The sequence below is a fragment of the Patagioenas fasciata genome, chromosome 13, assembly GCF_037038585.1.
Source record: "Patagioenas fasciata isolate bPatFas1 chromosome 13, bPatFas1.hap1, whole genome shotgun sequence".
Taxonomy (NCBI): domain Eukaryota; kingdom Metazoa; phylum Chordata; class Aves; order Columbiformes; family Columbidae; genus Patagioenas; species Patagioenas fasciata.
This window is the reverse complement of record NC_092532.1, coordinates 18,622,523-18,633,458: the sequence shown is the minus strand read 5'-3', so window position 1 is coordinate 18,633,458 and position 10,936 is coordinate 18,622,523. Positions and strand designations below refer to the sequence as shown.

The 10,936-nt window shown below is 42.6% G+C and overlaps 1 protein-coding gene across 5 annotated transcripts in view; it reads left to right on the top strand.

The window, feature by feature from the left end:
* The window catches only part of ANKRD27 (ankyrin repeat domain 27), a 54,414-nt gene that overhangs the window by 11,179 nt on the left and 32,299 nt on the right, over positions 1–10,936 (top strand). Inside the window, exons 1-2 of one of the 5 annotated variants that reach the window (XM_065848433.2) lie at positions 12–119; positions 10,084–10,211. In XM_065848433.2, coding sequence (XP_065704505.1) covers positions 10,110–10,211 — 102 coding nt within the window. In that variant the 5' untranslated portion in view covers positions 12–119; positions 10,084–10,109. Of the gene's footprint in view, positions 1–11; positions 211–10,083; positions 10,212–10,936 lie in introns of those variants that run through there. The other 4 variants (XM_071814323.1, XM_065848431.2, XM_065848432.2 and 1 more) reach the window with 4 other exon arrangements.

The following is a 10,936-nucleotide window of genomic DNA, read 5'->3' as shown; positions in this document are numbered from 1 at the left end:
TCCGCCTCCACAGGCTGCGACCCCGCGGCGGCTGCCTGGCTACTCGCTCGCTCCCCGCCGGCGCCCGGCCATTGGCTTCGTGCGGCGCCGCCGCCGCGCCGGGCCCGCCCTGGATCCCGGTAGGGCCTGGCGGAGGCGCGGAGCGGTTGGGGGAGGTGGGTCGCCAGCGGCTCTCTGCGGCCGGGGAGGAAGGGAGACAATGTTGTTGGTGTAAGTAGCGCTCCCGCCCCGGGCGCCCCTGGGCTGCTCCCCGGCGGCAGGACGGCTTCCCGCGGCGCAGAAGGCAGCGTGCGGTTGCGGGAGCGGCTCTCGGGAGCCGCGGGGCAGCCGCCGCGGGGGCGCTCCCGCCGTGACGGGGGAGTGGAGCGGGACGCGCGCGCCCTCGCGTGCCCGGAGCTGCCGGGCCGCGGCCTGTGCGGCGGGCGGGGGCTGTGCGGCCTGCGCCGGCCCGGGGCTGCGGCGGGACTCGGGGCGCGCTTGTTCCCGTGCGGTTCGGCCGCACGAACAGGCGGCGCTTGTCAGTGCCCACGGACTCGCTGGCACCTGCCTACCGTCCCGCTCCTGTACCGCGTTGAAGGGGCAGGAACGTTTAATGTGTTGAAGTTCATGTATCCCCCGCCGCGCAGAGTGTTTCCGTGCGGGCAGCCGGCGGGTGTCCCGGGGCACCGGCAGCGCTCCGGGCTGGGGAACGAGCTCGTGGTGGTTTCACCTTTCGCACGGGGTGTTTAGGGCGGCCGGTGTGAGAGCCAGAATGTCTGCAGTTGACTCCAGTAATTATCCATTAAAAAGTGCAGGAGACGCACCGGGGGTGTGCTGGCAGAAATGGTGCCTCACGGACTATGTTTGTGAATGTGCTGAAGTACAATGTAGTCATTAGTGACAGACGCTAGTCTGTGTTTGTATGTGTATCTGAACCTTCTAGAAGAACAGAAGTCAGGATGTTGAGTGCTGTGTAGCACATTAAACTATGTTGTCTCTAGCGGATGATGTGTCTTTGCTAGAGTAGGCTTCTGGAGAACTTGCTTGTCATAACATATGTTACTACATATGCCTCAGTGTTTGTGGGTAACTGAGTGATTTTTTTTTTCTTGTTTTCCTGTTGCGATAGTAACTTGAAAAAGATGTGGAGCCGCAGTCCTGTGAGGAGGGGGAGCGTGACCGTTTCCCTTACCCATGCCCCCTCTGTAATGCAGTGTGTGCTATGAGTAGCAGAGTCCAGGCAAGCTGGCTTTCTGGTGCTGAGCCCAGCCTGAAGAGTCTGTCTAGGCTGTGTTCCTTCTGGATCTTGGTAGCTTGGCCTCCACTGACTTTTTGTTTTTCTGCCTTAATTTTGGCCCAAATTGGAGACATGTGTAGCTTCTGTTGCAGGTTGGCACCTGTGGAAGAAAGTTCCTTTTAGCTTCCGTAGGTTGGCAAGTTACTACAGAGGAAATGGAGTAGCTCTCTACCACCCTGTGTATCAGTAGCCTGGAAGCAGCAAATTGCTAGTTCCTGTTTCCTTGTAGGAATAAAGAAACACAGGATGATTTTGACCTGATTATAAGTGAAGTCTTATAATTGCTTAATCATTGTCAGGTGGAAAGAGGATTAGCTCTGGATTTGAATCTGGAGAGCTGTGTGACTTGAGTGTTAAGCTTATTGCTAACTAAATTATGTATATTTGTGTGTGTATAGTAGATGTGGTTAAAGTCTGCCATGTAGCACTAAAGTTACTGTTAATTGTGGTACATCAGAATTTTGAAACTGCTTCTCTGAAAGTAGCTGAAGAGGGGAGGGAAGGGATATTGTTTCAGGAACGTGTGATTACTTAAACCTAAAGGTGGCAGCAGTTATAATCTGTATCAGATAATGCCCGAACACATTTTTGGATGTGTCATGTTGGAAGAAAGGGGCTGTTTTTACATTAGTTCTAAATTAAGTTCAGCTACATGCAATTATCCAATTTGGATAAATTGTGGAAACTCTTAAAATTCAGTTGCCATTTGTCAGGCATGGTGTTCTGAAAAATCCAAATCTTAATACCAATTTCAAATCAGATGCTGGCTAGCTAAAATATTGTCCTGGGAAAACTATTAGGATGGAGTGTAAAAATCCTTAGAAATTAATTGGGAAGCAGCATAATGAGCAGGAGGAGAAATATATTTCCTGCTTCTGTAGAAAAGCTTTCTTGCAATAGATGTTAGTGATCATATTCATCCTATTTCAGTACCCTTTAAAATGTTTGTGAAGTATTCTGTGATGTTTCTTGAACATCACTACTTGTTAAATTCTAAATCCTCATTTTAATAGACTTCCTTCAGTAACTATACTGTGCTTTGCTTTCTGCTAAGGATTTTGCTGCTGAAGTGAATTGAGGATTTGATCCGTAGCAAGAATCTAGTTTATATAATGAAAGAATGTTAGACTGATATGTCTGTGTCATGGTGCTTACAGTCAGGAAGGTCTTAATTACCTCAGGCTGGTGTGTGGTGTGTTATGTAGTGTCAAAACACCAGTGGTGGTTAAAATGATTTATTTTGCCACTTAGAAGAATTTACCTGCTGAATTGTGTTCCAACCATCCTTACCCTTGCTCTGGTCCCTAAAGAAGGCAACTAGTGTAATTCTGTAATATTTTCCATAAGTGGATAGTCTAGTAATGGTCTGATGTTTAAGTTTCTTGCAATGACAAGGTAAGACTTGATGTGGGCCTGCAGGGACTTGGCTTTCCTGTGGAGATGCATGGTGAATGGATTGAATTCCTGTCTGGTTGTCTGGTCTAAACACAATTCAAACCAAGGTAAATGGAGACAGGGTTGCTGACTTTGGTTCCTGTGTATTTCTTCAGGTGGCCTGTGCTGGGTCTGACCCTGCATACTTAGGTTCTTTACAGACTTACTGCTCATCTTGGAGTTGGTACCAACTTTGCATGGGTCCTGCTGTGGACAGTGCTGGTCTGTAACTCTGTAGCCAAGAGATGGTGTTACCTTCTGTGACCCCATCTCACAGCACAGTGTTCAGACCCACTGCACACTCGATGCACTTGGGAATTAGATCACTGTGCCTCACTAACTAAAGGATCTGAATAGTTGGACTAAGTAAAATGCTGGTTATAGTTGTATTTCAACTCCTTTATTTTTGCTCCATCTCCCCAAAAAAGTACATGTACTGATGCCTCTGCAGGCCTGAGGAGGTGGCCTTAAATATAACTCATTAATATATGGATAAAGTTGCCTTATTTGAGAAGCTGTTTGGGGAACTTTGTGCTTTCTGTTAATGTTTTTCCTCTAAACATGTTTCTTGTAATTGTTTGTGGTTCACTGATTAACACTCTCTGCACTCTGTTCCAGGGCTTGCTTGGGAATAGCTCAGGGCTCCCCATCTGAGAGTTTAATGCAGCTTTCATAGTGGTGAGCCAAAGAATGAAAATTCTTTGCAGCTGCTCTGCTGGATTTCTAAACCTGGAAGAACTGAGAATTGGCAATCTAGTCTCTATTCTGCTGTCCAGAGGAGAATGCAGCTTATTCGTAATACTTGGCTAGTGGCAAGAAAGATTATCTCAAAAATCAGTGAAGTGACTGGATAAAAGTGGGAAACCTGCCTGTTGAAGGACAAGCCACTCCTGTTAAAATGTACTTTTCTCTGGAGAAAAGAAATAGTGACTGCGGAGAGTCAAGCCTCAAGTCTGAGACAAGAACGTGTCCACATCAAGCTACGGTGACAATGCATTGTTAAAATACAAAGGGTGGACTTTGTATTACTAGTTAAGAACGAGCTCAGTTTTAGGGTTTGAGGTGGAGTTCACAATGAAAAGCTGTGTGAGGAGTGACAGGAGGTGTCTGCGCTGGTGTGCAGCTGCTGGGGTCTGGGAGGCCTATCTGAGAAGGGTGGGAGCAGTGGCAGGACAGCCAGTGCTGTTGGGCCTAAAATGAGCTTGTGGCGTGTTGGGCAGAGACAAAACCAGAATTGTGAGATCCTGTGCCAGCTCTTAAACCTTCACTGGAAGAAATGTGTGCCTGAAGGGGAGGTGTTGAGAGAAATGAGCATCTTCCTGGAGTGCTGCCGACCCCTCCTTTCCAGAGCTGGTTCCATTGCTGTCAGGCCGATGTTCTGGGTTTGTAAAAACTTAGTGTTTTTTTCCCTTGTTGCTAGGAAGCCTGGAGCTGACTGATGCACATTCACCACTCTGTAATAATTCAGAGGTGTTACTCTGACATACTTCACTTTCATGAAATAGATTCAGCTGCAGCTTGTGTTGAAGAGGGACATAAATATATTGTTTCCTCCTGTGCTCCCCTGTGGTGAGCAAAGGGCCCTGGAACATGTCTCAGAGCTGTTTTTCCTAAGATGCTCAGTGTTCATCCCTTAGAGGAGGGAACAAGGTTTCCTTTTGTGCTCGAAAACAGAAAAGGATCTTCTGTTTTTCATTTTGATGTGAATGCTGATTTGAGGGCTCGTTCTCAGCTTTTGTAGCTTTTACCCAGAAATGGGGTAATTGAGGAGTAATAGTGCAGGTAAAACTGGCTGAAGTGGTAACTAGATTTTTATTTGAACTGAGGCTAGTTAAATTCCACTCTTAGATTCCTGTTTGCTTGCAAAGTGCTCTAAGATGTGCTTAGCTTCAGCTGAAAAAAAATTAAGTAATTTATAACTAGGGAACAATTGCTTCCTCTTATTTTCTTCTGCAGAGCTCTGCAGTTTGCTAGTGTGATAAATATACATGCTAACTTTATCAGAAATGTTTGTCTGCTACTCAGAGCTAAGCATCTTTTAGTTGATTAATAAGTTGCTGCTTGTTCTGACTCTGTCATTATTTTGACCATTTCAGCAAATGGTTATTCTAGTAACTGGGGTACTAAGCCTTAGTTTTTACTGTTGTAGAGTCTGCAACCTAAGGTGAAATTGATGTTGTTGTGTGAAACTTCACAGCATTGCTATGGAAGTAAAATTCAATGAATTTGTGCTGCTTAAATGTGGCATGCTAATGGATCTGGCATTGAAGGTTTTGGTGAATGTGGCATTCCGCTCCTTTGTAGCGGGACTTTTGCAGGGAGGACACTGATGTACTGGATGTTAGCATCCCAGTGTAATATCCCAACTTGCTTTCCTGCGGACATTTCAGGTTACTGAGCTAGGCCAATAATCTTTACCAACTCTGGGAGCTGTTTTACCGTCTCTGCTCTGCCAGAGTATTACTAAAATGCTTCTGTGAAAATACATAATCTTACGCTTTTGAACATTGAATATGAAGTTTGTATACAGAATCCACAATTCTGTTAGGAAGGGCATTTTCTCTGCGGTATGTTTTGTTAGATCTTTGATAGTGGTATAGCAGGACATTCAGAAAATGATGTGCCAAAGAACTGAATAAATAGTGTATAATTTGCATGTGGACATGATGTAACTGCCAAGTAACAATCAGTTGCTGTTTATCTAAATTGTTTGTTAAAAGGAACTGAAACCTGATGGGTCTGTGAAAGGTACCCCACTTGACCCATCTCTAAAGAAAAACACCATCAATGATGAGCTGTCAGTTAAATCCTGCTCATGGTTTTTAGTACCAAAGGTCGTAAGTCTTCGTTTCCAGTGTTTTGGAGGAAATGGTAATGTGCTTAAATTCCACGGTATGTGTTTCACTGTAGCTGTCTCTTGTATAATGAGTTGTATCATCAGAATTATCTCTCTCCTCTTATCTAGAAAAGATTTGGCTGTTTTGAGGTTATGATTCTGTTTTTTGAAAACAGTAATGTAATGCTTATTAGATTCTCTGATCAGCTAGCTTCTCTTCTTCCAGCAATTTGAGCTATTTCTGTGTTTACAGGCACAAAGCCACACACACACTTAAGTGATTCCATTTAAGCCTTTTTATATAACATTAGTACTTGAGTATTACTTGAACAGCTCAGCATGATAGAATTTAGTGAATATGGTTTATGACAATTTTTAGTGGGTCTCTGTTAAGCATGAACAGATCTGGCAATGTATGTAAGGTTTTGTACGCTTTTAGTTTAATGTTAGTAAATCTAAAGCTGTCCAAGGTGCAACTAGAAGAATAAGTCTGTATCCACCTGGTGCCATGCCTCCAGTTAAATTAGGTTGAAGTTGGATGTCGTGTTCTGGCAGCAAACTCTGAGTATTCTTAATACGTTCCTAGAATTACAGCAATGCATTAGCCAGTATTTTCAGATGCATTTAATGTTTTGGGGTGCAAAAGAAATTGACTTAATCTCAAAAATGACTGAGCCAAAATTTGCGGAAGTTTTAGTGTGCTCTGTGTAAACTTAATCTATTTAGGTTTAGTATAAAGTTTTTCTGTAACTACTTAAACTGTAAATGGTTTATACATGCACACTTGTCTCCCTGACTATTGCTGTGGATAGGTGAAGGAGGTCCAAGTGAATATAGTAACTTAACTGTTTTGATTGACAAGTATTCTACCTTTTTTTTTCATAGCTTTATTTTAATCAGATAGAATAGCCATCCACTAATGCAGCACTGAGCAGATGCAGGGGTAAGGGAGAGAGAAAAGGGAAGGAAATTCAGAGTTGTGATTCTCAAAGCAGTACTAATTTAGCTGCAGGTGGTGGAGGAACATGCCTGTGCTGAGCAGTTCAGAGTTCAGTCTGCTTCTGGTCAAGGTGGCTGACAAATACCCATGTGAACTAGAAGTTTTAACTTCCTTATAGGAGTACAGCGTGTGGATGTTGTTACGGCAGCTGAAGTGCCAGAGTTCAGGGTTTGAATGTGGCTTCTTTTTGCTTCTTGCTGAAGCTCTCAAGTGTTACTCAACCCCATCAGTAGTTCTGTAGTAGAAGAATCTACATGGCTGCCAGTAAGTGTTTTAAAACCAGTTATTTGTGGTGTTTAACTCCTGAGCCAGGAATTGAAGATTATAATTTCAAGCTCTTCCTGTGATAATCGGTTGATTGAAATTATTCTTAAAGTACTCTACTTGCTTGTGTTTTTATTTTCAAGTGCGGGTAATGACTTAAGAACTACAGCAGATGTATAGACAGCGAGCTTCATAAGCTCAGGTTTTCTGTGGGAGCTCTCCTTCTCCCATAGATATCTTCTACCTGTTTTGCCAGGTGAAGAAATGTTTTAAATTCATTTCTAGACAAACCTTATCAGCTGGTGTGTGGTTGGTAGTTTGTGTGTTTTTGATGTTGAGATAGATGTTTCTAGACAAGGAGGATTTGTGGAATGTGTTCCTTTCCCCCCTACTATTATGGAAAGAACTCTTTGAGCTTCTAAAGATTTGTTAAGCTGAAAAAAATAGCAGTATAGCTCTAATAATTGGAAACACTTGTGCACTGCAGTTTTTCTCTGCAGTCTCATGCTTGGCTGCCTTCTCATGTCAACATGCTCTTTGCCCTGACACAGGACATGGTATATGCAACACCTTCTCCGTCACTGTTGTGGGGAGGGTCCTAGTCTCATTTACCACTTCACCAGATACTGAACATGAATTCACCAAATAAAAAGGCAGACGAAGATGCCTGAGTGGGCCAACTACATTCAGAAAAGCTTGTTTTGAAAGTACCTTGAGATAATATAATCTAGTCCCCTAGCCTCCTTTTCACCTCTAGTAGAGGTTTGTCTCACAGTTTCTTAAATATTTTCAATGTACCAAGAAAACATGTGTTTATCTTCTTTTGAAAGGTGCTCCTGATCTGTAATTTAAGTCTCTGTTCTTCAGCTAAGGCTTGTTTCTTCTATTAATGTGGGAAAAAAAGCCCTTAACTGAGAGCTTGATCCATCTGGGGAAATTCTTACTTGCTCCATGCAATTTCTTCAGTATAAACAGCATCACTGCATTTCATATTTTGGATTCTGCTTCCAGAGCTTTCTCACCTTTCTCACTTCAGATTCTCTTGCGGTCAGTTAATCTCCTCTGAAATGCAGCACCCAAAAAAGGATGTAGGACCCCAAAATAAGTCTTGCTGTGGCAGACCATTTTGCAGGTTGTATGTGTGTACATACAACCCTGTTTAGTGCTTGACTTACTATATATAGTAAATTGGTACCGATTCATGTTTAGAGTGTAAGCTGTGGCTGTTTAAGATCCTCCTTGGAATTATGGCCTAGCCAGCTGTTCAGCTGGCAGGTTTGTTTGTTTGTAGCTAATTAGTCCTGCTTATTATGGTTTGTCTTATCCGTGTTTTTCTACGGATCAGTGATAGGCTTGTGTTGCCTTTTCTTCTTCCCCCATGGCTGAGGAAGCCCACAGCTTGAACTTGGATTGTGGGAAATGTTTACAGCGGTCATCAGTGGTGGAATTACTGGTGATGAGCCCAGTTACCCAGGCGCTGTGATGGGACAGACCTTGTGCAAAGCTGTACTTCTAGGCTTGAAGTCTTGTAATTACTAAACTTGACTAGTCTTTTGAATGTGCCAATGAGCAAATGTTTTCTTCCCCTTTGTGTAAGCAAGTTTAAGATCCATGCTCCAAAGAACACTGGTTTGAGTCTGCTGAATTAACATTATTTCACAGAAGCTCTTAGTTTTATTGTATGTTCTCAAAGCGGCTGAACTGTTTTATCTGGAACTTCACAGGAAAACTCTGCTTGAGGGAGTTATCAGCTGCTGCCACATTTCAGTGGTTTGGGCTGAGGTTGTCCAAGCTGTAACTGGTGATAACTTTAGAGTGGAAATCACTTGCAACTTTAGCTGATCATGTTCCTATTTAGATCTGTAAGGGAGTTCTGGTTGTGCTTAATTATAAGGAGGAGCCAGACTGTAGATCAGTTACTGGACTGGTAGATCAGTTAACAGCACAGCTGAAACTCAGAGGCTATCTAAAAATTGGTGGGAGCTGGGTGTGTGTTTTTCCACTCTATTAAACTGCCGTACAGTGGTTTCATGTCTCTTCCAAAGGTGTTTAGTACCAGTACAGCATTAGGTAGTAAACTACAAGTGTTGCAGAACAGGCATAAGAAGCTCACCCTGGGCAAATAGTGTGCCAGATATAATTCTACACTTAAGAAAACAGGGAATACTGATTGTGTAAGGGTGGGTTGCTCATGTTAAAGTTCTGCTGTTCTCACCCTTTCCTAGGGCATATATCTGAAATTGCTTGAGGAAATTGTGCAACTTCTGTGGATTCCTAAAGGAAGCTGGATGAGGGCAAAGGCATAGAACAGACTAGTTAATTAAGGACTTGTAAGCCTATTAATCTAAATTCTTCTGAATAAAATAATGGAGTTATTCCAGAATGGACCTATTGGTGTTTTTCCTGCCCTTGTGTCTAGGATGTGTCAGTTCTAATAGGGAATTAGAACTGAGGAAGCAAGCAGTTGAGGCTCTGGTAGCTCTAGAGATCGTCTTTTCCCTGTGACACACCTGGTGACAGCTTTTCCAATGCCTACAGGTTGGGCTTTCTGTCTCCAGTCACTTATTTTGCTCAGTGTTTTGCCAGACGTTGTGCTTCAGCCTGGCCTCGGATCATTTGAGTCTTTTTCTGTGGGAGCGGGTAACTGCAGATGGTGCATTTCTTGGTGGCTTTTAAATTATGGCATTGGGTATTCATATCTCCTTAGTGTATCCATCTCTCTTTCCTGTAACTTTCCCTGGAAAGTTGGGGATTGCCTTACAGAAGGATTCCTGTTACACTCTGTGTGTCTCCTTGGTGTGTGTCAGGCAGTAACCCTTACACAGGTGAGTCTGCAGACTCACCTGAGTCCTGCGATGCGCTAGAATCTACTATAAAGAAGCTGCTAGTTCATGTCTCTTATTTTAGACCTTAGCAGTGCTGGTTAGCTTGTGTATCAAAGCAGTGATAATGTAGATAGTCTCTCCTCTTCCTTTAAGTTTTTTCCAAACATATAATGTGTTGTTAGACTCTAAAACCTGGAAGGGCTGTGGAGACATTATGAGGATAATTATGTAGGTGGAAGTGTATGGTCAGAAAATAATCTTTCTGAATAACTTCTGAGTAACTGTAGTTACCTTATTAGTTCAGCGTGCCATGGGCTGCTTAAATCAAGACTTCAAACTGCTTTTTCCTTTTAGACAATCAAACTGCCCCCCCCAGGTATTCCCAAATATAGTATATTTCAACAGATACCTTGTATGATACACTAACAGTTTTCCATATGTATTTTAGAAAATCCTGGAATATCTGAAGTCCATATGGCTATGTATGATGAAGATATCTTGAAAAATCCCTTTTATTTGGCCATTCAGAAGCGGCGTCCTGATCTATGCAGCAAAGTTGCAGAATTCCATGGTATTGTAAGTATAAATAACTGAATTTAAAAACTGCTTAATAAATAGTAGCTGGGTGAGTTTAAACCATATGACTGCTATGGCACTTGAAGATTAGTGCAAGCCTACAAAACCTGGAAGTGACGGACAGCAACTTTTAGTTTAATTTGCTTATTGCTTACTAATATGGACCTCTTGATATATTGCATGGCAATGAAAGGCCAAAGTTGCTGTTGTTTCTAAACTTCACAGGAAGCTTATTTGCTATGAACTAAAGTTACATATTCTCCCACTTGCTGTAATTTAAAATGAAATTAATGGTTTGAAATCCCTGGTGGACAGACAACTACTGATTTCTGACAGCATGCTGGATACTGAAAGAACCACTTGCTTCATGCTTCTCCCTTGACAATGAGATGTATTTCTTTTCAGCATGTATACAGTTTGTATTCATAATGTATTGCTTTATAATTAAGAATTTGTCTCAAACTGCCATTTTGTTGACATGCAGTAGACCAGAGATGCTTGTATCTTAGATTTTTGTTATCTGCCTAATTTTATGTCATTCAGGTGACTGGTGCTAAGTAGCTTTAAGATTTATCTTCATCTTAGTATGGTTTGCTTCAGTTACATCTGCCATCTTTTTTCAGATAAGTCACTAAATGAACCTTCTAGGTTAATTGTCAGACTGTGTGTCTATCAATGGCCTTTCCTTTTTATTTATTTAAACAAAAGCACTAATAGTTGCTATA